Below are 23,445 nucleotides of genomic sequence, written 5' to 3' on the forward strand. Positions count from 1 at the left end.
AAATAAAATAATTTTTACTTAAACTGCTAAGTATATGTGACAGTATAGGCTCTGTCACTATTCCTTTGGATGTATTCCCATCCTTCTACCATAGGAGGTAGTAGTACTTGACATCCACAGGTGCTCAGATAAGCCAAATACTCATTCACTGAAGGCACCTAACTAGTTCACTGTGCCGCTGTGACACCAGGTACTCCTGACTACTCAGGCGGGGAGCGTAACCTGCCGGTGCCCTGGGGCTCCTTGCTCCCCCTCTGGAGAAGTCCCAAGTGCCTTCCCTCAGCGGGGTCAGCCGTGACCTGAGGCATTACGCGGGGGAGATGGCGAACAACCGTGCAGCTGAGGAAGCCGGGTGCTGCCCCTTCGGAGCCGAGGGGCTGGCCCAGGACGAGAGGCTGGGCTGCAACAGAGGGACGCCGGGACGAGGGTTGTCCTCAGGATGGCACGGGACGAGCGGGGACGGCGCAGGTGAGCGGCAGTGGCGGCGCCCGCGCTTGCCCGGGAGGTGGCGCCGCCCGGCCCCGGTTGTGGCGCGGGGGCGGGGGCTGGGGCGGCAGCGCGGCCCGGGCCCGGCTGTCAGCGCCGCCGGAGCCGGGGGTGCACGGGGCGACAGCGCTCCTCGCTCTGCCATGGAGCCGCAGGCACGAGGTGAGTCTCGTCTGGACAGAGCCCCTCGGGGCGGCGCGGGGCTCACGGACCTTCCGCTACCGGGGGCTGCCGCTCCCTCCTCGGGAAGGGGAGTTCGGGGCGGGGATGCCCGGCGGCGGGGAGAGCCCGAGGGAAGGCGCGGCCCGGGCACCGGGCGGCGAGAGGAGCGCGGTGCCCATGAGCGGTACCGTGGAAGGCTCCCGTCACCACACCGGTGGTGGCGGCCCCGGGCTCGGCCGGGGAGCGCGGCACGGCCCGGCTCGGCCCGGATGCGTCCTCCGTCGCGTCCTCCGTCCCGTCCTCCGTCCCGTCCTCCATCCCGCCCCGGGCTTCCCCTGGCTTTCCTTATGGTTGGGGTGGTGGTGGCCGTTTTCTCCTCCTGCTGGCTTTAGCCATTTCACGGTCAGTTAACTGGCAGACAACTCCGCGTTAAGTTAGTCCCTTAAGGGTTTGGGGCTTCCTGGGTTTGAAGTAATTTTGTGTGTCCTGCCGTGTCCTGCCTGGCTGTCCGTCCCTCCTCGGGAAGCTGTCTCCCGGTCAGGCTCCAGCCGCTGCCTCCCGGGGCTGGTCGGGACGGTGCGAGCCCGAGCAGCATCACCGTCCTCGTCCTGGGAGCTCTCGGCGTGCGGGAGGCGCCTCCAGCAGCAGGGACCCTGGGACCGAGAGCTGCTTAAAATTGGATCTGCTGAAGTATTTCTTCAGCTTTGCAAACACGGCATTCCGTTCGTTTAAGGTGAACATTTTCTATTGCAACAGTTAGGACTAACGTACATACATACATGACTTTACACTCTCGGTAAAGTTAATTGACCTCCAAAGAACAAACTTTTCATGCGAGCTATAAATGATGTTTGGGTCAACCTAAGGTATTTAGCATACACAGGTCTTGCTCACCTTTATAATCTTGCTTCTGTTTTCTAAAGAACCTCATGGTTTCGCCACACGTGTCTGGAAGTCACCAGTACTAAGCAGGTGGTACAAATATTTCTTCAAAAGCAGAGTGTTTAGAAAGCATGTCATCTATAAAACAGGGAAATGAAGTAAGAGGGAGACATATGCTCATTGAAACTAACTGAAAAAATAGGCTTCCAGAATAGTTAAAAACTGCCTTAAACAAATACACTTGAGAGACAACTCTTGTCTGCAAATATGGTTGTACATAAAGGAATACAGCGGGAAATTTGAGTTCATGATGCTTGTGAAAGAGAAAGTGTTTCCAGCAAGTGTGGTGTATGTGCTGTCCTAATGGATACATGGATGAAGCTGCTTGGCAAAATTAATAGATCTGCGGCTCAGTTCACAGGGTTTTTAAAAGTCACTATTAAGATTATAGAATAAGACTGTTATTTAAACTAAATTCTGAATACATCTGTACAGCTACTATGATGGGAGCTCCTGTTCTTTAAACATTAACTTCATAGGATAAGGAATTTGATCATTTCTTGTTTTGTGGAACTGATGGAAAACAGTATCAGATTCTAATTAGCTAGATAGTGGTATATGTAGATGTGATTTTTTTACCTTCTCTGATTAGCAAGATCAGTAAATAGGTTCTTAGTGCATGTTAAAAATTCAGGTCAGTAAATGTGCTTTGCTAGTGTATATTTGGGTCAGCAACTCTTACTTCCACAGGTCTTGAATAAGTTCTTCTAGACGAATATAAAAGCATTTTGAATTGCTTCATCTTACCTATACTCAGTTTTAAGTCACTTTTTTCTTCTGTTTCTCACTTGTGTGTTTTATTTCTACAGTTTCTCGGAAGTCTCCCATTACTAAAACAAAAAATAAAATATTGCTTTGATAAACAAGTAGTACAAGCTAAGATTTTTGTGCTAGATACTTGCATGCCAGCAAACCTTTGTTCCAAAATACCCCCTTCCTTCTAGACTTGAATGAGTGCATGCTACTGCAGTTATGGAGCCTTGCTGGCAAAAAGAATTTAACCTGCATGTGTCTAATGCTGTCGAATTCAATTAAGTACATCTAAGCACTGGCCAGAAATCTGAATTTTTCAAACCCACTGTGCAATTTCCAGAGCACAGTTATAGGAGTTTACTAACAAAACAATAGCAATTTGCTTGGAAAACAGTTCCACTTCAAATATCTCCTTAAGCAGCAGGAGAAACTTGTATATGTTTGAATGAGTTTATGAATTGCCTCTAAAAAACTTTCAGATGCCTACAGAGAAATGAATCCTGAATGGTTTGTTCCAGTGTGCTCTGCTGGGAGATTGCATTCCAACTGAAAAGACAAAGTAAAAGCTATGCATTTAAAAGTAGTGTTGAATTCATGTTTAACAATTTAAAGATTTTATTCAGAAGGACTTTTCTACATAAATATGTTGTTTGTGCCATTTTGTATTGTCTTTAAGGGAGGCTATGCCTGAGTAGAGCAATTTCATGTTCAAGAAACACACACGTGCAAGTATAAAATGTACATTTCTTCAGAGCAGGAAAATCATTTCTGTCAGAATTTTTACGTAGCAGCATGAATCAACCTTATAAATCTTAATGCAACTCCGGAGAAAAGTATTATGAGTAACTGTATCAAGGTACTGGGTAGAGGTCACAGCTAAACATCAGGAGTTTCTGTGTGGTTCAAGGCATAACATAATACCTGTCCATGCCCCAAAGACTGTGAAAGTTAAGGCTTTGATATTTACTTTAAAGTAGTAGAGAGATTTCATGGACTGAAACGGAATTACTGTTATCCTTAAGCATATTGAATATGTCTTGCAACATTCATGCAAATGAACTAGATGAGGCAGTCAACCAGAGTAATAGTAGTTAAAGTTAAAATTATTTTCTAAAAAATAACCAGATGTTCCATGTAAGTAAATTCATATGTATAATAAAAATAATAAATTTCCCTTTACAGACAATGTGTCTTTAAGTCTCTGGGTGCTCTTCTCTTTGATTACTTTTTCTTCTTAATGGTCCTAGAGCTAGCTGGTCCGGGAACACACCAGCTATATTTATGCTAGGTGCTAAAAATTCCGTAAGAGCATATTTGTTTTCCTTCAAATGGCTGTCAGTAATTTTTCATGTGAAAAGTTTGGAAGTCTGAAGAACAGTGTTTCTCTCAAAGAGAGGAAAATCAGAACTGTGTATTTGCTTCTCATCATACTCGTTCTACTCCAAGTCCAGATTAACTGACTATCCTGTGTAGTCCTACCTTCTAGTTTAAAACTGTGAATGTCCTGTAATAATGGCAGTACAACGGATGTCTTAATCTATGTGACTTTTTAACACTGGAGCTTTGCTCATAAAACATCTCTCTCCTTTTGCAATTATTCTCCCTTTCTTTATGTATCCAGATATAGTCATACTTTCTTTCTCTGTTGTATCCTTTCTTGATTCTTATTCTGACAAAGCTTTGGTGTGCAGCTTTCTGCTCCCTTTTTCCTACCCAGGTAGCTCTACCAACTTCTTGCACTTCAGGCCTCTAAAAGGGTTTTTGAGGCATCTCCTTGTCTTAGCAATTCTTACAGCTGTCCGTGACAGGTGTTCTGCATCCTCAGCTAGTTGTGTATTGTAGCCATAGTAGCTTGCTGTGTATGCACTCATCTGTTGGGTATTGTGGTGAGAGCTGTGGTTAGTTCAGATGATAGATGACTCCTCGTGGAGGCCTTTAGCACCTCGCTTCTTCCCTCTGATGTGTGCAGCTGACATGCTCCTTCTGTGATCCTCAAGCTAGCTGCATCTGGCACAAGAGGTTACAGAGAGGCAGCATCGTGGCATGTGCAATTTGACTGGAATTTATGATCAGAGGAATATCATTAGAAGTCACAGCATTAGCCCAGTAGTCCTCTCCCTGCCACAGTGGCGCCTGCCGCTTCACAGTCAGGTGTTCTGAGGTTTCCATGGTGGGAGGTAGTGCTGAGGAATGTGTGAGGAATGCTGAGAAATGGTGTACAAATGGCAAAATGGCATTGGCATCTTGGTCAGCCTTCTCTCTCCCTCTTTCTCTTTGCTAGCTACTCATGTGGTTACTAATACATATAGGAATCTGGATAGAGGGTCAGCCTCACAGTGGGAAGGTGGGGATAAGGAACACACGATGATGTTGCTGCAGGAGCAGCAGTGCTGTGGCTATCACACCAAAGCAGTCCTGTGTTATGCTGGAGAGGACAGCATCTTCCCTAACCTTGTGTTTGAGGTTGGCGGCTTTACCAAGGAGCACTGTCTGTTTTGTTCTGTGTTCACGTTTCCCCTAAGGACAGAGTAAAACTGGTGGTTTGGAGCTGATTTAGTATAATTATTTTATGAGAAAAAAAGTGCCTGGCTGCACATGATTCTTGAGGCATCAGGATTCACTCTAGTTATCAAGGGATTTGTGTTGTCTCCATACTACCTTCTTGAGCTCACCGTGACCCTGCTATGGAAAGCAGGAGGTAAGACTTCACAGAAGGTCAGGAGGATATTGGTGTAATTGAACCACCTAGTGATAACCTGCTTATTTCACTGCATGATGGAAGTTTCAGCTGCTGTGTTAATAAGACCACATGAAGAGGAGGTCAAGTGAAAAAGGTAGGGTTGTAATATTTAATAGAATTCTTAAATATTTAACAAGAGTGCACAAAGCTCAAAATAATTGCTCTTTCAGGCTTTTTGTACTACAAGGAGAGAAAATATATGAGTGGAATGAGTTATTTGGTGTATATCAGATTTTAAGCAAGTAAATGCTTCTCTTTTACCCTTTGAACCTGTGCTGCTTTCAGCTTTATGACACTTGTCACAGGATGAAATTCAGTTTGCTAAGGCTGAGAAAATTTCAGTGGTTTCATGTTACACCTGAGAACTGAGAATAGAATACTGGTGGGATTAGAAAAAGATATATAAAAGAAATACCTTCTCTGAAATCTAGGACCAATGTTATGAGGCTTTGTAACGTTGCCAGTTTTTTAACCATGAAGATATAAAATGTAGAACATGTTAAAACAAGCACATCAAACCCTAAAACATGTTTTTAAATTCTTGCTCTATTTTTTTCTCCTGTATCTTCTTATTTTCACAGGACTGCTGATATGAGTCCTACTGTGAGGCAGCACAAGTATAATCTGATTCTGTTGTCAGTGGTGTAAAGTGCAGTAGTGGAAAGATGAGTTTCCTGATGCTGTCCTGACATGCCTTGATGACTAGTACAGTACAGAAACGTGTGGAACTTTTGAGATGCTTTGCTTAGGCCGCGTACTGCTTGAAGGATATGGCACAAGCTTGGCAGGAGATTGCAGAGGGGTTGAAGGATGTTCTGTGTGGCCATATTTAGAAATTTATGTATCATTTAGTATCTTATATTAGTGTAATCCTAGAATTTGGGTTTAGAAAGACTGTAGTCTGATTCAGAATGTGTTTTAAGGGTTAAATTAAATCTTTCTTTCTAATTAGAAAATACCTCTTGGGGTAGTAGATAAATATGAGATCTGAGCAGGGTAGTTTTATCTGATTGTATTTATATCTCATAGAAATGCACAGTTGCAATGCCAAATTTTATATATGTAGTATGCTCTGTCCTATCACTGCTCTCTAAGCTGTACCTTTTGGCTGCTGCATTCTCTAAACCCATCATGTATGAGAAATCGTGAAAGGGGACTCACAAATGTGGATTCTACTATCAGATGTCACACTGACCTTCTCCAAAACCCTAGGTGTACTAGTCAATTTGTTTGATTCTCTAGGACAGAGGTAATGTTGCTTAGCCATATTTGAGATCCATGGATCAAAATCATAATATCTAACTAGTCTATCATCATTACACTTCTGCATCCATGGTGTGGTTAAGAGCTGCAGGTGAATAATTGGAAAAGACACATTTAGGAAGTGTTTGTGTTGTACTTTAGCAGTAAATCTCCCTTTTCTTTCTCTTGTACTGCCTCTTATTCCCTCTTTCACTTTGTACAAAGAAATAGAAGGGTAGCAGTGAGGATCTTGTTGCAGATGTTCTTTTCTGAAAGTGTATAACAAGTGCAAGAATGCAACGTGTATGAAGTGATACTGCCTCAAGTGCCATCTTACCATGATGATAAAGGTCTTACACTGTCTTCCAGTTTTCCTCTCCTGCTTGGCATATTTTACCTTTTCTGGGCTTGTAGGCTTTAAAATCTCTGGATAATAAAAAGGGCTTCTAAAATGCTGTTCTTGTTAATTACTTCTGTGTAAGATTTCTTGAACTTTTTGATTACTTGTCACTTATTCCAGTAAAAAGGTATTGTGTTTACATTAGTGGCATGGGCTTAATGGTATGATAAAGTGAAGGATCCGCTATTAGATCCCCAAGCAGACAAGAAAGTTCCCACTGCAAAGAGTTGCATAAAATATTCGGAATTTCTGTATTTTCTTCACATTACCTGTCATGAAGTTTTCTTATGTAAGCTGGTTGCTGAAAGTTGTCATGGTTGTAGCTAAAATCCAAGGCTTTAGAGCAACCAAATAACAATAATACAGCAGTAAAATTTATAAAGACAGGTTTCCAGAAGTAAGGAGAAGTTATGAATGTGTGTATATCCCATGGCTAGATACAATAGTTTCTCTCATTTAGTCTGTTGTCCAACTACTGGGCTTTTAGATGCTTAGGAACTATGTAGTCAGGGATCCATTTCTTGGGTAATTTTTACATCTTTACATTTCTAATCACTGAAGGAGAATCCGGGATGCTCAGAGAAGTAGGTAGGGGGTATAAAAACAGAACAGGGTCTAGTGCCTTATGTCATTTCCAGAAATGGAAGGCAAAGCTATGCCTTGAGTAGTGAGTTCCTTCTAAAGCAAGGAGGCCTGTCAGGAAAAATGCTTACTTTTGGGGGTTTTTTGTTGGTCTTCTGGGGTTTGTTTTTTGTAAAGTTGTCCTGTTACCATTTACTTTAGCCTGCACTTATCCTTGTTGCCCACCAAGAACCTAGTCAGTAAAGTGTTTTAACATAATGAAGCTGCTTAAAATGTGTAATGGAAAGCAATCACTTTTCAGCTTTGCTGTTCTAAAGGCAAAATTAGACTTTTAATGTTTTTGTTGTTAAAAGTACTTTAAATTCTATTATCTTACAACTTATTTCTCAAAGGCAAAAGTTTAGCATTTCGTATAACACCAGAACTATGGCTCTAGTGGTGCTTTAGGCAGAAGGAGATATAAAGTTACACTCTGAAAACACTTTTGATATTCATGCAAGTGTGAAGTACCTATACAGTGTTGGTTTTCCCAGTAAAAAATGTTTATGTAACAGGCAGCACAGTTTACTTCCATGTGCTTTCCTGCTGAAAGGGCTACTTTTGTTTGTTGATCAATGAAGTTGTTAGGACCAGATCCTGCCCAAGCTATTTCTCTCTCTGTTTTGAACCTTTCTTTGTGTTTTATTTTCTTTCCATTTATACAGTTGATTTCTGTCTGAGTTTTACTTTAGTTTGTGAAACACCTTCCTCTTTAGCCATCTAAATGCATAAGTTGTCTCTCTTCAGTTCTGTGCCACACTTTAAAGTTGTATTTAATAATTGCCTAATAAATAAAGTTACTAACTTATAAATTGTAAGTAAAGTATGGAAAACATAATTTAAAACTATGTATGGTATGAATTTAAAAGACTGTATTATTTATATTCTGTAAATATTTATAAATGGGAGCTGAAGGGAGCTGATGCTTTCCATGTTGGCTTCTTCAGTAAAGAGTTAGGTTTTTCTGTGTTCACCTGTTTGTTCAGGGGTTCTCTTTTTACCAGTTTCCTCACTAGGAAATTGCCTTGTCACCTGGGTGGGACTAAGGTGGTGCAGGTTTGTGGTTACGACCAGGTTTCTCATAACCTTCTAAAAGTTTTAAAATACTTCTGCACAGCTTCCTTGGAATAACTGTTTTCATTGTGCTTCAGGTGGATTTAGTAGTAACTTGTCAAGCTGATGTTGGCTCAGACATTTTAGGTACTTAACTAATTCCTCTTTCTATGTTTCTCACTTTAATTAAAATGTTCTTAACTGCACTGAGTAGATCACAGATAGGTCACGCTAAGAAATGCTGGCAGAGTTTTAGAGGAGGATGTGGTGTGAATGTGTCTAGTTAGAATATCTTCTGAAGGCCTCGGATACTTTTTCTGCTGGGCTGGTGCATGCTAAATTTTCATTGAAAAGTGATCTGAGATAGTTGTATTTAAACACATCCAGATTTTTCTTAGAGACAAGTAAAATGTATGTACATTACAGAGTCAGAGGGGCAATTATGCCAAGAACAGAAGATTGTCTTCTGCTCAAAGTATTTTAGGTAGATGGCAGCTATTAACTTGTTGTGGGAGGAAGGAATCAAAGTCATAATCAGAGAGAATGATGTTTGTCATGTAATTAAACTCTCTAGCCAGCTGTACACTATTATGTGCAGATGAAGAACCAGTGAAGCCCTGTGGTCTTGCAGTAGTAAATCCTTCAGTCATGTAGTGCACCAGGTGGTGCCGCAGCTTTGATAGCAAAGAAAAGATGACAGTGAAGAAGGAACAATTACTGGAATAACCTTACTGATTAAAAAAAAAAAGGCTGCTGAATAATGTCATTCATATAAACTGAATCACAGTGCAGACTTGAAGACTTACATGGGGTCTTTGCAGAGATAAATAACAGATATTGGCAGGAAACTGGAAGTCAGATATTACAGGTAGAGGAAAAATATGTATTCTCTTGGTTTTAAATTGCTTCAAAAAACAGAGAAGCATAGATAGTGAGCAATATCGATGAAGCCTGCAGTAAGCACAAGGAATTAGAGTATGTAATGATAATAGCTTTTACTCATTTGGGAGAGGTTCAAAGATGGGAACCAGGTTTACAGCTAGATCCAGAATTAGAAGGCTTCTCAGCTGTGTCCAGTTCTGCACAGAAATGTGGAGCATGAACACGACCTGAAAAGGGAGCAGCAGTATTCTGGTCATAGTTATGTGCTGCAGATGGGAATAAAGGACAGGGAAGGGTCAGAAGAGAGTAAGTTTTAACAATTAAGTTGAATAGGGATGAAGATATGAATGGAAGTTATTAGCAGACATGCAAGCACTGGAATACTGGTTTATTTCAGAAAAGTACATTTTTTTATGTCCATCCTGCAACAAGTTCCTCATAAAAATCTTCTTACTTAAGGTAGTAGAAGAGTGAAGAGAAGACAAAGACTGTCTTATGCTCTGCATCTAAACCGTTCTACGATACTGAAGTTAAAATAGGCATGATTCCAGACTTGGTGATCTGTAAAGATAGGCTAGAGGTTTGAATGATGTTCTTGCCACTGAGTGTGGTCTAATGCAACCTCAGGGGTGTAGCAGCTCGTGCCTTGTGCTTAGCTAAACCCCTTGCCTCTCTTACTCATTGGCCTGTGCCCAAAGCAGCTGTTGGAGAAGCTGACCCTCTTTGATTCAGGGCTCATCTTCCCAGTAATCTTCAAGGAAAAAAAACGTAAAATCTGCCTGTGGTAGCTGCCATTTTCTGCTGGTATTTAAGGATGATTCAGGAACCTCAAATGTTGAGACTGTATGGTGTGTCTGGAAGTACCAGTCTCTGTCTCCTGCTCTGATAAATAGCCTCCCTTCCTGCAGTATGGTCATCTATGTCACTTGGGCTGGCTGCATGGGGCATGCCTCTGTCTTCAGACCCTGCCTGACAGAAGAAAAGCCTGTTTCTATAGGAAATTCACAGATACCCAGGGCCTAAACCCCAGATGCCCCCACTCACAACTTCACTAAGCAGACACATTTCCTTGTAATGGCATTCTGCAAAACACTGAGTTGGCAAAGCCAAAAAGTTAATGATGCCAAAAACTCTGAAGGCCTTAACATGAAGCTTAACATCAGGAGCAGAATAATAAGTGCTTCATTTTACAGCTCAGTATGCTGGCAAAAAAAACTGTGAGAAAAACAAATGAAACTTGGAGTTGAGCAGGCCCAGATAGATGGTGCTATTCTGATTGAGGAGTGCTTTGTGTGTGCAGAGAATTAGTGTCACACTAACTCCAAGTTCCAGGTACAGAGAATTAGTGTCACACTAACTCCAAGTTCCAGGTTTGTCAGAGCAAGACTGCCTGGATGTAAGGCAGTGCATTTCCAGGAATTGATGTGGCACACAAGTGAACTGGTTTTCAATGTATTTGTAGTATTTGCTTTAAAAAATAAAAATTTGTTTTATCTTGAATATAGGGCCTGTGCAACAGAGTACATGGGCATTGTGTCTGTTAAAATGGATTATTTTCAAATAATTTTCATATAAATTAGCTTTATTTTTATTGGTTTTCAATAGGAATACAACTGTGTTGGAGATAGATGCATCCAAGAGTAGGTCAAGTTTATTTAGGGAAGACTAGAGGAAGTCCACGCTGTCAGATGACCCCCATTAGGCAGGCAAAAGTGCATTGGTGCAAAGTAGCTGGTCTTTAATTATGAAGGGATTAAGGGGTGAAGCAGGTGGTGCTTAAAAAATGGGACAGTGGGAGGGAGGAAGGGAGGTGGATGTGACACACAAGACTGATCTGAGGAGCGTGTTGATTCACTGCCTTTTCTTGGTGGCCATGAGCTATTATGTAATCTAACATTAAAAATTAAGAAAAACTGAGAAAAGTAAATGTATCTTTCTCCTAACTTAGTGAGTGATTTCAGCTCTGGGGCGCCCAACTTAAGGACTTGGAGGCCTACAGAGATAATGAGAGCTGGAGCACCTTTTCTATGAAGACAGATTGACAAAGTTGGGTTTGTTCAGCCTGGAGAAGAGAAGGCTTCAGGGAGACCTGAGAGTACCTTCCAGTACCTAAAAGGGACCTACAAGAGAGCTGGAGAGAGAATTTTTCACCAGGGCATGTAGTAGTAATGGCCTTAAGGTAAGGCCAAGGGGTAATGGCCTTAAACTCAAAGAGGGTAAGTTTAAATAAGATATTTACAAGAAATTCTTTACAGTGAGGGTGGTGAGACAATGGAACAAGGCCAGAGAAGCTGTGGATGCCCCATCCCTGGAAGTGTTCAAGGCCAGGTTAGGTGAGGCTTCAGGCAACTTGGTCTAATGAAAGGTATCTGGAAAGCAGTGCCTTGGAAAGGGTCCTGGTGGTCCTGGTCGATGACAAGTTGAATAGGAGTCAGCAGTGCCCTGGCAGCCAGGAGGGCCAACCTTGTCCTGGGAGGCATCAGGCAAAGCATCACCAGCCAGTCGAGGGAGGGGATTGTCCCACTCTGCTCTGCACTGGTGTGGCCTCACCTTGAATATTGTGTGCAGTTTTGGGCACCTCAATAAAAGAAAGATATTAAGCTTTTATAGAGCATCCAAAGGAGGGCAATGAAGATGGGGAAGGGCCTTGAGGGGAAGCCGTATGAGGAGCAGCTGAGGCCACTTGATCTGTTCAGCCTGGACAAGAGGAGACTGAGGGAAAATCTCATTGCAGTCTAATGTGAGGGGAAGAAGAGGGACAGAGATTGATCTCTTCTCTGTGGTGACCAGTGACAGGACCCAAGGGAATGACCTGAAGTTGGGTCAGGAGAGGTTTAGGTTGGATATTAGTAAAAGGTTCTTCACCCAGAGGCTGGTTGGGCACTGGAACAGACTCCCCAGGGAAGTCGTCACAGCACCAAGCCTGACAGAGTTCAGGAAGCATTTGGATGATATTCTTGGGCACATGGTGTCACTCTTCAAGATGGTCTTGTGCAGGGCTAAGAACTGGACTTGATGATCATTGTGGGTCCCTTCCATCTCAGCATATTCCGTGACTGCGTCCCTGCCTATGGCAGGGGGGTGGAACTAGATGATCTTTAAAGTCCTTTCCAACCCAGATCATTCTATGATTTGTTGTTGTTAGTTTATAATTATGCTGCCTACAAAGCTTAGTCACAGATCATGGAGGTTTTGTGCCAAACAGTATGCAAAAAAGCAGTCCTGGTCCTTAAAAACCGTGATCTTTACTCTCCCAATGTGAGAGATTGAGCAGATATAGGGGAAAGATAATTTTTCCCTTCTCTCTCAGCGTTCCTAAATGTGTACTTTAGTAAATGTAACTATGCCAAGATATTTAATCTATATTAAAGCAATGGAAGTAATGAATTTGAGCCTGAAGAGAATAAAGAATCTGTCACATACCCAGGTATAATTGTTTCCTGTATTTTCCCTAGTATGTTTACAGGACCAAAAGTGAAACATCTGCCTTAGATGTTGAGATTCCTGAATTGGGGTGTGGGGAAAGCAAGCAACCTGCTGGCTGCATTAAGATTTTGCTCATTTTTAAATTAGACTTTTAAAAGTATTGTTAGTTACGTGTTTTGAGATCTACAGGATACAAATTATAACTACTTGAAGAATTTATTTTTTAATTAAAAATATAATTGTATCGCTTCTTGCAGTACAGATACATTGTTGGAAGTTAATTGAGGAGGCTTGTGAGCTTAACTATACTGCAGCTAGATTACTATCTAATTATATTCTTTTGCACTGGGCTTTAGAAAAGTACAGTAAACTGATCCGTTCTTAGAAGAGAAAGGTTATTAAATCCTGCATTTAAGTTGCAGTGATTTTGATTCAGTGAAGCAGATGAGGGTGAATTGATGAGCATGACATGAAGCGTGAGCTTAATTATACAATTGATGGGATTGCAGTCACTTCTACCAGCAGAGGATGGGACCCCAGGTGTCTGTCTATTCTGAGATTTAAAAAATGTACCTTCATGTATTTTTAATATGAAAGGGTGGATTTAAGAAATGTGACTGATGACTTCCACCTCTGACTGCCTGCATTTCCATATCATAGCTATCTTCCCCTACTTTGCTTTTTCTCTAGTCTGATTATATATACTTTATTCCTTCATTTGATTTATACAGTCTGTTACAGTTTCTGGAGTACCTTATTTGTAGAAAACAAGTCTCTTTTATGACTCAGTGTCCTGCACTTTCTCATTCCCTATTATTCCATTGTGATTTTATCTTGTTTCTTTTTTTTTTCTCCTTCCCTCTTTTGCCTAAAGAAAGGAAAGAGAGGATAATCCTTCCACTTGTAGCATCTTTTTATTCCCATTGACATCACGGAAAGTTGTGCAGAATGATCATAGGAAGCACAGAAGGTGGTACAATGCTGTCATTACTTTCAGTTTAACACAATACAAAGAATCTTCTGCTGTCTTTAAACTGTTACATTTCACAACAAGTGCTTTGTTTTTCCATAGCTACAGCTTGAAAATGTCACCCTTGTCTTGCCCAGGCAGGCAGGATTATTATTTTAAACAAAGAGAGCTTGCTATTGGATAAAATGCACAAGATCATCCCTTGCATTTCGGGACATTTCAGATAATTATTTTTTTAGGAAGATCATTTCTCAGGTTGAAGTCTTAGGTTGAAGTAAGTGATATGTATTTTTTTTAACATTACTGCTATTCTCATTTTTTTCCATTACACTTCTCCTTACTAGTGTGTGTGGCTTCCTAGTGCAGCGGTCAAGCTGTCAATTCTGTTTTCTGCCAGTTATTTATGTGTAGATTGTGTCTCTTTACTGGCATAGACTGGCAGCTGTGTCAATGGTTTCTGGGGGAAAAATAAGATAGAGACATCCTCAAGGTATGATTAATTTCTTCTTATTATACTAAAATGGACAAAAGAATCAGCACAATGCAACTGACTGTTTATCCAGGAGCTTCAAATAAAAGCATTCCTTTGTTTGGAAACCTGCCAGTCTATCTCATAGGTATGGATGGATTTATTATTGCTTGGGTTTGCAGACGTTAAGAGATGGAAGGGAAAACCTTAGTAAAGTCTGTAATAAGCTACTCCAGGATGACTGGGAACACATTCTGAGATTTTAGACTACATCCTAGAGCTCTTGAACACCCAAAAGCTGTACTCCTTTCCTCCCCTTAATACTGCTCCAAACCCAGAGCCTGTTGGAGAGAGGAAATGAAGACACTTGCCCATCCATCTCTCTTCCAAGGAGTATACTCAGAGAAAAAAGAGTGAGCCCTCATGGTTTCAAAAAGTAGAATCTACAGTTTTCTTTAATGTTTACATTTTTAATCTACATGACCTGTGTGTCTTGAATTCTTGCCTCTCTGAACCAAGATGAATCCAGCCTCTTAAGTTTGTTTTCCAATCATAGCTTCGAAAACAACCTTCCTTATTTTCTAAGTCCTTTAGGGAGAAGGCAGACTGTATGGTGATTGCTAGGCTCAAGCAGTTCAGACTTGTCCACAGATAGAACCAGACACAGAAGGGAAGATCTTCCTCCAGTAGTTTGTTTTCTAGGTGAATTAAATGGAAACATATTTTCCTATTTGGATCTTCCCATAACTTTGTAGTGGAAAAAATGGTACTGGAAATCCTTGCAACTTCCAATAGTTTTTTCTGGTCAATTTAGTTATTTAGTACTTGCTTCTGGTCCCCCTTCTCCCCCCTTAATCTCTGTATCTGTCATTAAGACTACATTATAAAGAAGATCAAAGACACTAATGCAGTGTCTGGACAGTTCCTTTGTTCTACTTATCATTTCATCCCTTTGAAGACTTAATTGCAATTTAAATTTGTAAACAAGAGTTTTCCAATTTTAAAGAAGAAACTCTAATGACATGGCAAAAGAGGCTGTAACAAGTCGTTTTGGTTACTGGAAAGGTTATATAATTAGGAGTTGTTTTCTCACTATTTGATATGAATGCCAGATAACAAGGTAGGCATTCTATTTTTAATTAGTTGGGAAACAAAAAAATAGAGCAGTAAAAGGGCTTCAATTCTTAAGTATTTCATTAGAATAAAGGATCACCTATATATATATTTCAAATGAATGTCAGAAAATGTACACAAATGGAAATTGATCTTCTTGACTTTATATTTGCTGCCATTATGGTTAATTCAGTAGACATCACTGCATATAGTGTGAGCTTTTTTTTTTTTTTGGTCGGGTTTTCTGGTTTTTTTGGTGGATTTTTTTTTTAAACAGTCAACATACAAGAATTAGTCTGATACATAACAATCTAGAACAAGGGCCTGAGATTAATACAGAGAAAATACATAAAAAGCACTAATTAAAACATCTTTACCTTTAGATACCTGCCTTGGATTTTATCACTGTATTATCTGGTTATTTTAAATTTTATGAAATATTTTATGTAAATAAAATATTGTAAATAAAATATTTTATTAAATATTTTATTAAATAAAATATGTAAATTTCTTAAATTTTATTAAATAAGTTTTATTTTTAAATTTTATGAAATAGTTACAGATCCTCTTATTGGAGGATCCACTTATCCTCTGTCATCATGGCTGGGCTTCGCGAACGAAGATTTGGGAAGGGCTCTACCCACGTTTGTTACAAGCGCGTTGGTGGCTGAAAAGGCCAATATGAGATAGATTGCAAAAGGCACAGTAGAAAGACTCCTTAGGTGGTATATTCTGCAAGACACGATTCTTTCTGCATTGTCTTTTCTCCTCAAGAGTGATCCTGCGTGTGTTCTCAAAGGCATCAGCAGCGTTATAGATGGTGTGTCTCCACCTCCCGACTGGAGGCCAGAGTAGACCAGTTATGTTGATCAATATGGCCAAGGCTGAGATGTTGTTTCAGGGAGTCCTTGTATCTTCTCTTTGGGGCTCCTCTCTTGTGGCAGCCATTGGCAAGATCTTAGGGAGGCTAGAAACAAGGCATGATTGTTAGTATTTCTGGGTAAGTGGGTAAGAAGAGCGGGGAGTGAAATTTCAGTGGAAATCCTTCATGAGGAAGCACACATATACTAGTCAGGAAAAGAGGGTGCACTGACCTTTCAGGTTTTTTATAATTTTTTTCTTTCTTCTGCTACCAAAGATTTTATGTTAATCTTGGAAATGACTTTGCTACTTGTGCAACTCCCCTCTGAGAGTGACCAAATCTTCCTGGCTCCTAACTAGTACCTATGCATCTTTCGGCAAAAAAACTATCTTTCCCAATTAAGTACCTGTGTGTGGTCAAGTTACATAACTGGGCAGGAGAGGAAAATGTCTCAGTCTCTTTTGAGACTGAGAGGAGACCTCATTGCAGTCTAAAACCTCCTCATGAGGAAGTGGAGGGGTAGGCACTGATCTCTTCTCTGTGGTGACCAGTGACAAGACCCGAGGAAACGTCCGGAAGCTGTGTCAGGGGAGGTTTAGGTTGGATATTAGAAAAAGGTTCTTCACCCGGAGGGTGGCTGGGGACTGAAACAGGCTCCCCAGGGAAGTAGTTCCAGCACCAAGGCTACCAGAGTTCACAAAGTGCTTGGACAATCCTTTCAGACACATGGTGACTCTTGGAGCTGTCCTGTGCAGGGCCAGGAGTTGGACTTCAATAACCTGTATGGGTCCCTTCCAGCTCAGGATATTCTGTGGTTCTCTTCTATGCCCACTCAGGATTTTGAGACTGTACAAGAGCAATACTTATAGGTGGACTTATATGACATCCCTTCAAGTGTGCTGTAGGATGCTAGGCTGCTTCGTGGTCACCTGCTCCATCATCATTAGGGAGTCACAGACTAAAGTGTGTGAGAAGACAGTAGAGAGAGAAACCAGTGACTGCTAGGAATGTTCTCCTGGCTGTGCAATGTAGCACAGTGCAGAGATACCCACAAATTCAGAGCAATAGGTATATACCTGTGATCTAAAGCAGTGGTCCTGACTCAAGGCTCCAGAGCAGTATGTTATCAGCATGCCTGAGCTGATGAGATGTGTAGCTTGCAGTGGCTAACTAGCAGAGAGCGAGTTCGTACTGATGCAATTGTAGTCCAAGTTTGAGCTGGTAGATGCTGATCTCTGTGATGCTCCATTTTAAATATAATGTCCTAATTGTAACAGCTCTGCTTATTGTTGCTGCTTTAGCGATGCCTTTAACTATGCAGAACTTTCATTTAGCAGGATTGAAGCTTCTTTATGTAGTGGTCTGGGGAGTATCAGATATCTTGCAGTTCTAAAAATACTGTGTCTCAGTGCAATGAAGTCATTAAACTTAATATCAAGTGGGAATCCTAGCAGAGTAGGTTCTTTTGGTGTTTACAAATTTAGACTTAGAAAACCTAGATTATGTGCAGGTAAAACTGTTTTAGCTCCTTGCACATAAAAACAGTTGGTAATTTGGCAGTAATGTTTCTAACCAGGTGTGTATGTGTCGCTTCTTGTGGAAAACTAATTTAGCCACTGGGAAACATTTCACTTTGAGATTTTAGTCTCCCTGTATTTTATCATCAGGAGTGTTAACTGAAAGTTAATAAGTAATAAATATTTTCCCTGATCCTGTAAGTTAGCAGAAAGAATGATTTAAATTAATTTTATAGCTTCCCCATACTTTCAGTAAGCCATTGGGAAAACAGAGCCTTGAAATGTTACCTGACCAGATTTGCAACTTCCCAACAATATTATTTTAATAAGCAGCTAATGATCATTTGAACACTATGATTTAAGATAGCAAATTTAAAGGAAAACATGGAGATCAATGAATGGAAATTGAGGTGCACTGTAAAATCTATCATATTCCAGTGCTGCAGGAAAGATTTGCCTTGGGCATCTGATCAAAATGCCAGTCTGTATTTTAGTTCCTGTGAGAAGTTACAGATTATTTATATATGTATATACATTATGACATTTACATTTATATATGTAAATACATTATGACTATGAGTAGATATATGTTTATCTATAGAGTTATATACTATGTAGATATATTTAATTCCAGGTTTACTGGAAATCAGTTAAGTTCCTTCTACCCCAAAGGAAGAAGCATGACACTGAAAAGAAAAGCTCTGTTACCTTCTCAGCTCCAGAAACTGTTTGTATAAACGGAATGTCTGTTCATGCACATGAATTAATGTCTGCATTGCTAAAGTGCATATTTCTTTTTTCCTCTATAAAGTACATAATTTTTGGAATTGAATGTACATGCAGTATTATCTTAAAATTCTGGCTTTTAGATACCTAAATCTGGCCTGCTTGTGTTGTGTAGAAAAATTTTTTGATTCTAGGACTTAACTCTAACCATTTAGCTGAATCAACTCATCTGTTTTTGTGTTTTCATAAATAGTTAAGTATGTTTAACAAAATGCGTAGATAGATTAAACACACTCAATAGGATCCTAACTTGTTACTTGATTCTTAAAGAACTGCTCATGTGGTTAATTCAAGACATATCAGCAATCGCACTAAGCTCTTTTATTCTGTTATGTTTCTGTGCTTGCTGCATTTATAACCAATATCTGTAAGGTGTATTTCCCAGGCTACCTGGTTGAAGGAACACTACAGGGAAGGTTGAGAGGAAGCTGTACTTCCTGCATAGAGTAGAAGGTGAGAGAATATTTTGGGGTCAGCAGTATTTAGCAAAAGGAGCTGTTTGGCTATCACAATCATTACCAATTCTTATATGTATTGTTGTGAATTTTGCTGCAAGTTTCTGTTCTCCTTAGAGACTGAAAAACTAACAAGTTTTCTACGAGTAGGAAAATGTTGATAGCTTAATTTCCTATGTTTTGTGTCATGTGGTTGGCTGACTCTTTGAATCAAGTTAATGCTATAGCTCTTCCTGAGACTGTGCTGAACTCCTACTGGGCAAGGTGCTATATGAACCTCACAGAAGGTGGGCTTTTGTGGAATGGATGCTGCAGTACCCAGAAGTAAATTGTTTCCTTTTACTGTAAAACAGATTTTGTGAACAATCCTTTTTCCCTGTTTGGCTTCTCTGATACCTCATATAAGGATGAGCTTATTTAGCATCCACTCTGTCTGTGACATTACTTTAAATCTTCTTTACTAGCTGACTGTTTTCATTAAACTTGTTTTAAAAGACCTCCAACTCTTTGAAATCTAATACAGAACTCAGTGGTTATTAAAGGGGAACTAGAGACAGGCACATAAATTAAAAAAAAAATAGACTAAGAAGAATAAGATCTCAGGAACCTTGCCTGCATACTTTGCTGTGCAATTGGTAGCAATTGTGGATGCTAAATTCTTCAGGATAGAAATCACAGGGACAGGTTTTATGTTTACATTCTCAGTAGATGGAAAGGGTTGGAGTCTCCTCTGCCTCAGGAAGCCTGCTGTCTTCCTAATGTTTTTTTATTTCCCCTCTTTCCTAAGATGAAGACTAAGACAGGTAAATTAGACAAGTGGTCTGTGAGGGTAGCCCAAGGCAACGGTGAAGATACCTTTTCAGAAATGACTGGCAGTTGCTCAAGTGGGGAAAAGAGACTGAAGAGTTCATATGACCTAGCACTAGAACTGAAGCACCCTGCTTATGCTGCGAGTCCTGGCCCAGGACAGAAATGGTCAGTCATAAATGGTGCAAGAATATCAGAAACTGAGAACAGCTGGGAAGAACAGAGAGAATTGGTTGCTTGTGATAGGATTCATGTAAGGGTTCAAGTTTCAGAACTGAGACTGACTTAGAGAAGTTTGTGACCCATAGTACAGTGGAGAGATGTTCAGACTGGAACTGTGAGGTGACTGAAGTGAAACCTTTGCACAGGGACAATGACCATTAGGGAAGACTCTGGTAGTGGCTTGAGCAAGAAAGTAGACACTAAAGGATCAAATTAGATTTTGGAAGACTTAAACAAGAAGCAAAAGGTAAGAATTGGGGCTGGCATTGCACTGCAGAGGATCATACAGAAGATTGACATGCATGTGCTATTTTGGAATGGATTGTAATTTCAGTCCAATCTTGAAGTTTAAACTTGACAGTTGGATCTAGTTAAATGTTATTCACAAATGCTGTCCCTTGAGCATAGGTCTGCCTTCTTTTTAGCTCAAAGATCCGTTGCTCCAAGGCCACCTCATCTCACATCTACCCCAAGGCTTCCCTTAAGGGTTTTCAACCTTAAACCTGTTGCCCCTGAGATTTTTCCCAGAGCTGCCCTGTACTGATGCTCCTCCATCCATGGAAAAAGAGACTGCTTTCAAGATTATGGGGACTAAGTTTAGCTTGATTTCCATAGCAACACTATTAATCCTCAAATACCAAACAACAATTGTGTTTGGAAATGGAGGAGTGTTAATAAAGGTGATTTGGGAGTATTCATACTGAATAAATGTGCTTTTCTTTTGTTGGGACTTCAGCAATCTAGGTTTTCCTGGCAAACAGCTTTTTGGGTAATAGCTAAGATATCAACTACTTCTATATGCTTTCATGTTTTTAAAAAGGTTTTGTGCTTAAGGGTGGTGATCTTTTTCTGCATATGGTGCCAGGCAGGGGTTCAGCACCTGTTTTGCTGCTCTTTTTCTTCCCACTCAGGGAAGGTTGTAATTAACAAGGCTGAGTTCACCCCATTGTGCTCTGCAGTGAGGTTGATGGTATGAATCAAATCAGTTCTGTTCTGTTAAACAGGAGGAAATCCAGGTACACTGGGAAATGACAGAAAGCTGGAGGGAGCTTAGTTTTTTCATGAAAATGTGAAGTACTCAATTTCAAGAGACTTACTGCTTGCAACCTCTGTTCCCTAATGCGAAAACTTAACTAAGTTGTATTCTGATCTCTGTGTACAGAGTGTACAGGGCCCTGTGGACCTGGGAAGGAAATTATTCTCTATCATAGTAAGCAGTATACAGGTGTTAGGAGTCAGCAGAGGTGGCTGATTACCGCACTAAAGAACTGAAACAAAGGGAAAAGTGCTGTCCCAGATGTACTCTGACGGAGATTTTTCTTCCACAACAGGAAAAGGTCTAGAACTTTAAAACAAGTTCCAAAGGAACAAGAATGTCTTCTGTTATCTCATGGTTCATGTTGTTTTCTTTGCAGACCATAAAGAATGAGAAGCTCTTAGTGATTGGAACCTCAGTGATCTTCTCTTTACTGAATGACTGGGAGACAGGATATATTTTGTTTCATCTGTACATATTATATAGGGAGGCCCAGGTCTTGGAAACATCTTTGTGTGCACTTATCTTGCTTATTATACTTAGTGATCTTGGACATGCAAAAGAAGCAAGTGACTGGAGATTGAGTATATTTATCCACGCTTCACAAGTTTAGATTGAGCAATCGTGTGCTTTTCACTAACATTTACAAAATTCAAACAGTAGGTATGACATTTGCTTCTGCAAACTCTGTACATCTGTAAGGTTTCAAATTGCTGCAATCAGAGGTGCTTTTAAAGCAACCTTTGCTCAGTGATATACTTTATTGTTCAGTGCATTATTGCTGCTATTTACATCTATGATCCACATTAACCAGCTTTCTTATTTTGATGAAAGAGCTTTCTTTTTTTCTTCCATATTGTTAGAAGCAAGGAAATGCCTTATCATGAATTAGTGGGGTCCAAGGTGATTGCTTTCTTGGAATGAGAGGTGCTTATACATATTAAATTGCTTCTGTGCAGACATCATCATCTGATAGTTCCAATACCTTTTCAGAAGCAAAGAGAAGCAGAATCCAGATGATCTCTAGCAGGAAAAGGTTGGGTTTTGGTTTTGTTTTTTTTTTTCCTAGTGGGTGAATATTATAATTTTCTTAGATTTTAGGGGAGGCCAGTACTGTAACTGGTATAATCAATAACTGAAATAATTAATAATGGTTGTCTTGACCTTTTAACTCTTTAAGGCCTGTTGGAAACCCAGTCGTTGCATGAAGCAGATGAAGATGTGGTCACTGATGTTGATTTCACCAATATGATTTCTGAAGAAGAAAAAGAAGAGTTAAAGATTGAGCTAGCCAAGGTAATGAATTTGAATTTGTGTGAGTGCTACTGTTTCTAGTTCCTTAAACTGGAAGATATTAATTATAGGATAAAATCATAAATATATGCCCTTTCTTTTGGTAAAATTATTCTAGGCTACAATACTGTGAAGGAATTAATTTCCTTTTAGATTTTTTTTAGGGTTAAATATGTGCTACTTGATGGTTGTACAGAGAAAGTTAAATATACCTTACCATCTTAGTAAAGACTTGTCTTTATTTAGAAACCTTCCTTGATAAAGAATGGAAGGTGTTTTTATTAGATCTGTAGTATTGTTACAGTGGTTGTGCCACTTGATGGAAAAGATTCTTTTTTTTTTGTTTTCTTTGACACTGATGTGTTTGGAGAGGGTTATATTTTCTTTCAGGAGTCTGGAACTCAGGATACTATGAAGAGGCTTAAAAATAATGAGATAGGAGGAAAAAGGTGGGAACCATGTGTTTTTTTTTATTATAAAGATTAAAGAGATTGTCTAGATTTGGTCTACAAGGGGAGGATGTGTTTAGTTTTAATTACTGCTGCTGAATACCACAGAAACAGAATTGAAATTCAAAAATGGAAAATGAGAGAATGGGAAAAAGTGTGAGTTTACTTATTTTAAATACGAGTCAAATAACAGAAATTACAACTGTATGAAGGGGAAGAGTTGTTTTTCTCTTAATTGGAATATTAAATTAATATTAAGTTGTAATACTAAGTACTCTAAGAAGTTACTTAACATTCTTAACAACTTTCAAGTCATTCACCTTTAGTGCTGATAGGATTTTCTAGTGAAACAAAAGACAGTTTTTTCACTTTAATATTTTATCAAGCCTTATAGTTTCTGAGGCACAAGTTATTTTTAACTTCTTTGCTGATCTGGTCACATCTGTAAATAATCAGAAGGAAGCTGAAACTTTACATGTTCAGTTCATCACATAAGTTAGAAGTTGGCCTGTTCATTACTGGCTTTTCATCAGGATCAGAGGCAATGGGCACACGCTGAAACACAGGAGGTTCCCCTTGAGCATCAGGAAACACGTTTTTAACGTGAGTGTGATTGAACAGTGATACAGATTGCCCTGAAATGTTGTATAGTCTCCATCCTTGAAGATACTCAAAAGCTGTCTGGGTGCAGTCCTCAGAAACATGCTCTAGGTAGTCCTGCTTGTGCAGGGGGCTTGAACCAGATATCCTTCAGTGGTC

General features: G+C 40.0%; 1 protein-coding gene across 4 annotated transcripts in view; it reads left to right on the forward strand.

Moving 5' to 3' along the window:
• The first annotated feature begins 294 nt into the window (after window positions 1–294).
• TPD52L1 (TPD52 like 1) overlaps window positions 295–23,445 on the forward strand; it is a 53,631-nt gene continuing 30,480 nt past the window's right edge. The window contains exons 1-2 of one of the 4 annotated variants that reach the window (XM_027633357.1): window positions 295–468; window positions 22,125–22,240. In XM_027633357.1, coding sequence (XP_027489158.1) covers window positions 321–468; window positions 22,125–22,240 — 264 coding nt within the window. In that variant the 5' untranslated portion in view covers window positions 295–320. Of the gene's footprint in view, window positions 469–564; window positions 649–5,304; window positions 5,326–22,124; window positions 22,241–23,445 lie in introns of those variants that run through there. The other 3 variants (XM_027633354.1, XM_027633363.1, XM_027633370.1) reach the window with 3 other exon arrangements.

This window comes from Corapipo altera, unplaced genomic scaffold (assembly GCF_003945725.1).
Source record: "Corapipo altera isolate COAL_440 unplaced genomic scaffold, ASM394572v1 2b, whole genome shotgun sequence".
NCBI lineage: Eukaryota > Metazoa > Chordata > Aves > Passeriformes > Pipridae > Corapipo > Corapipo altera.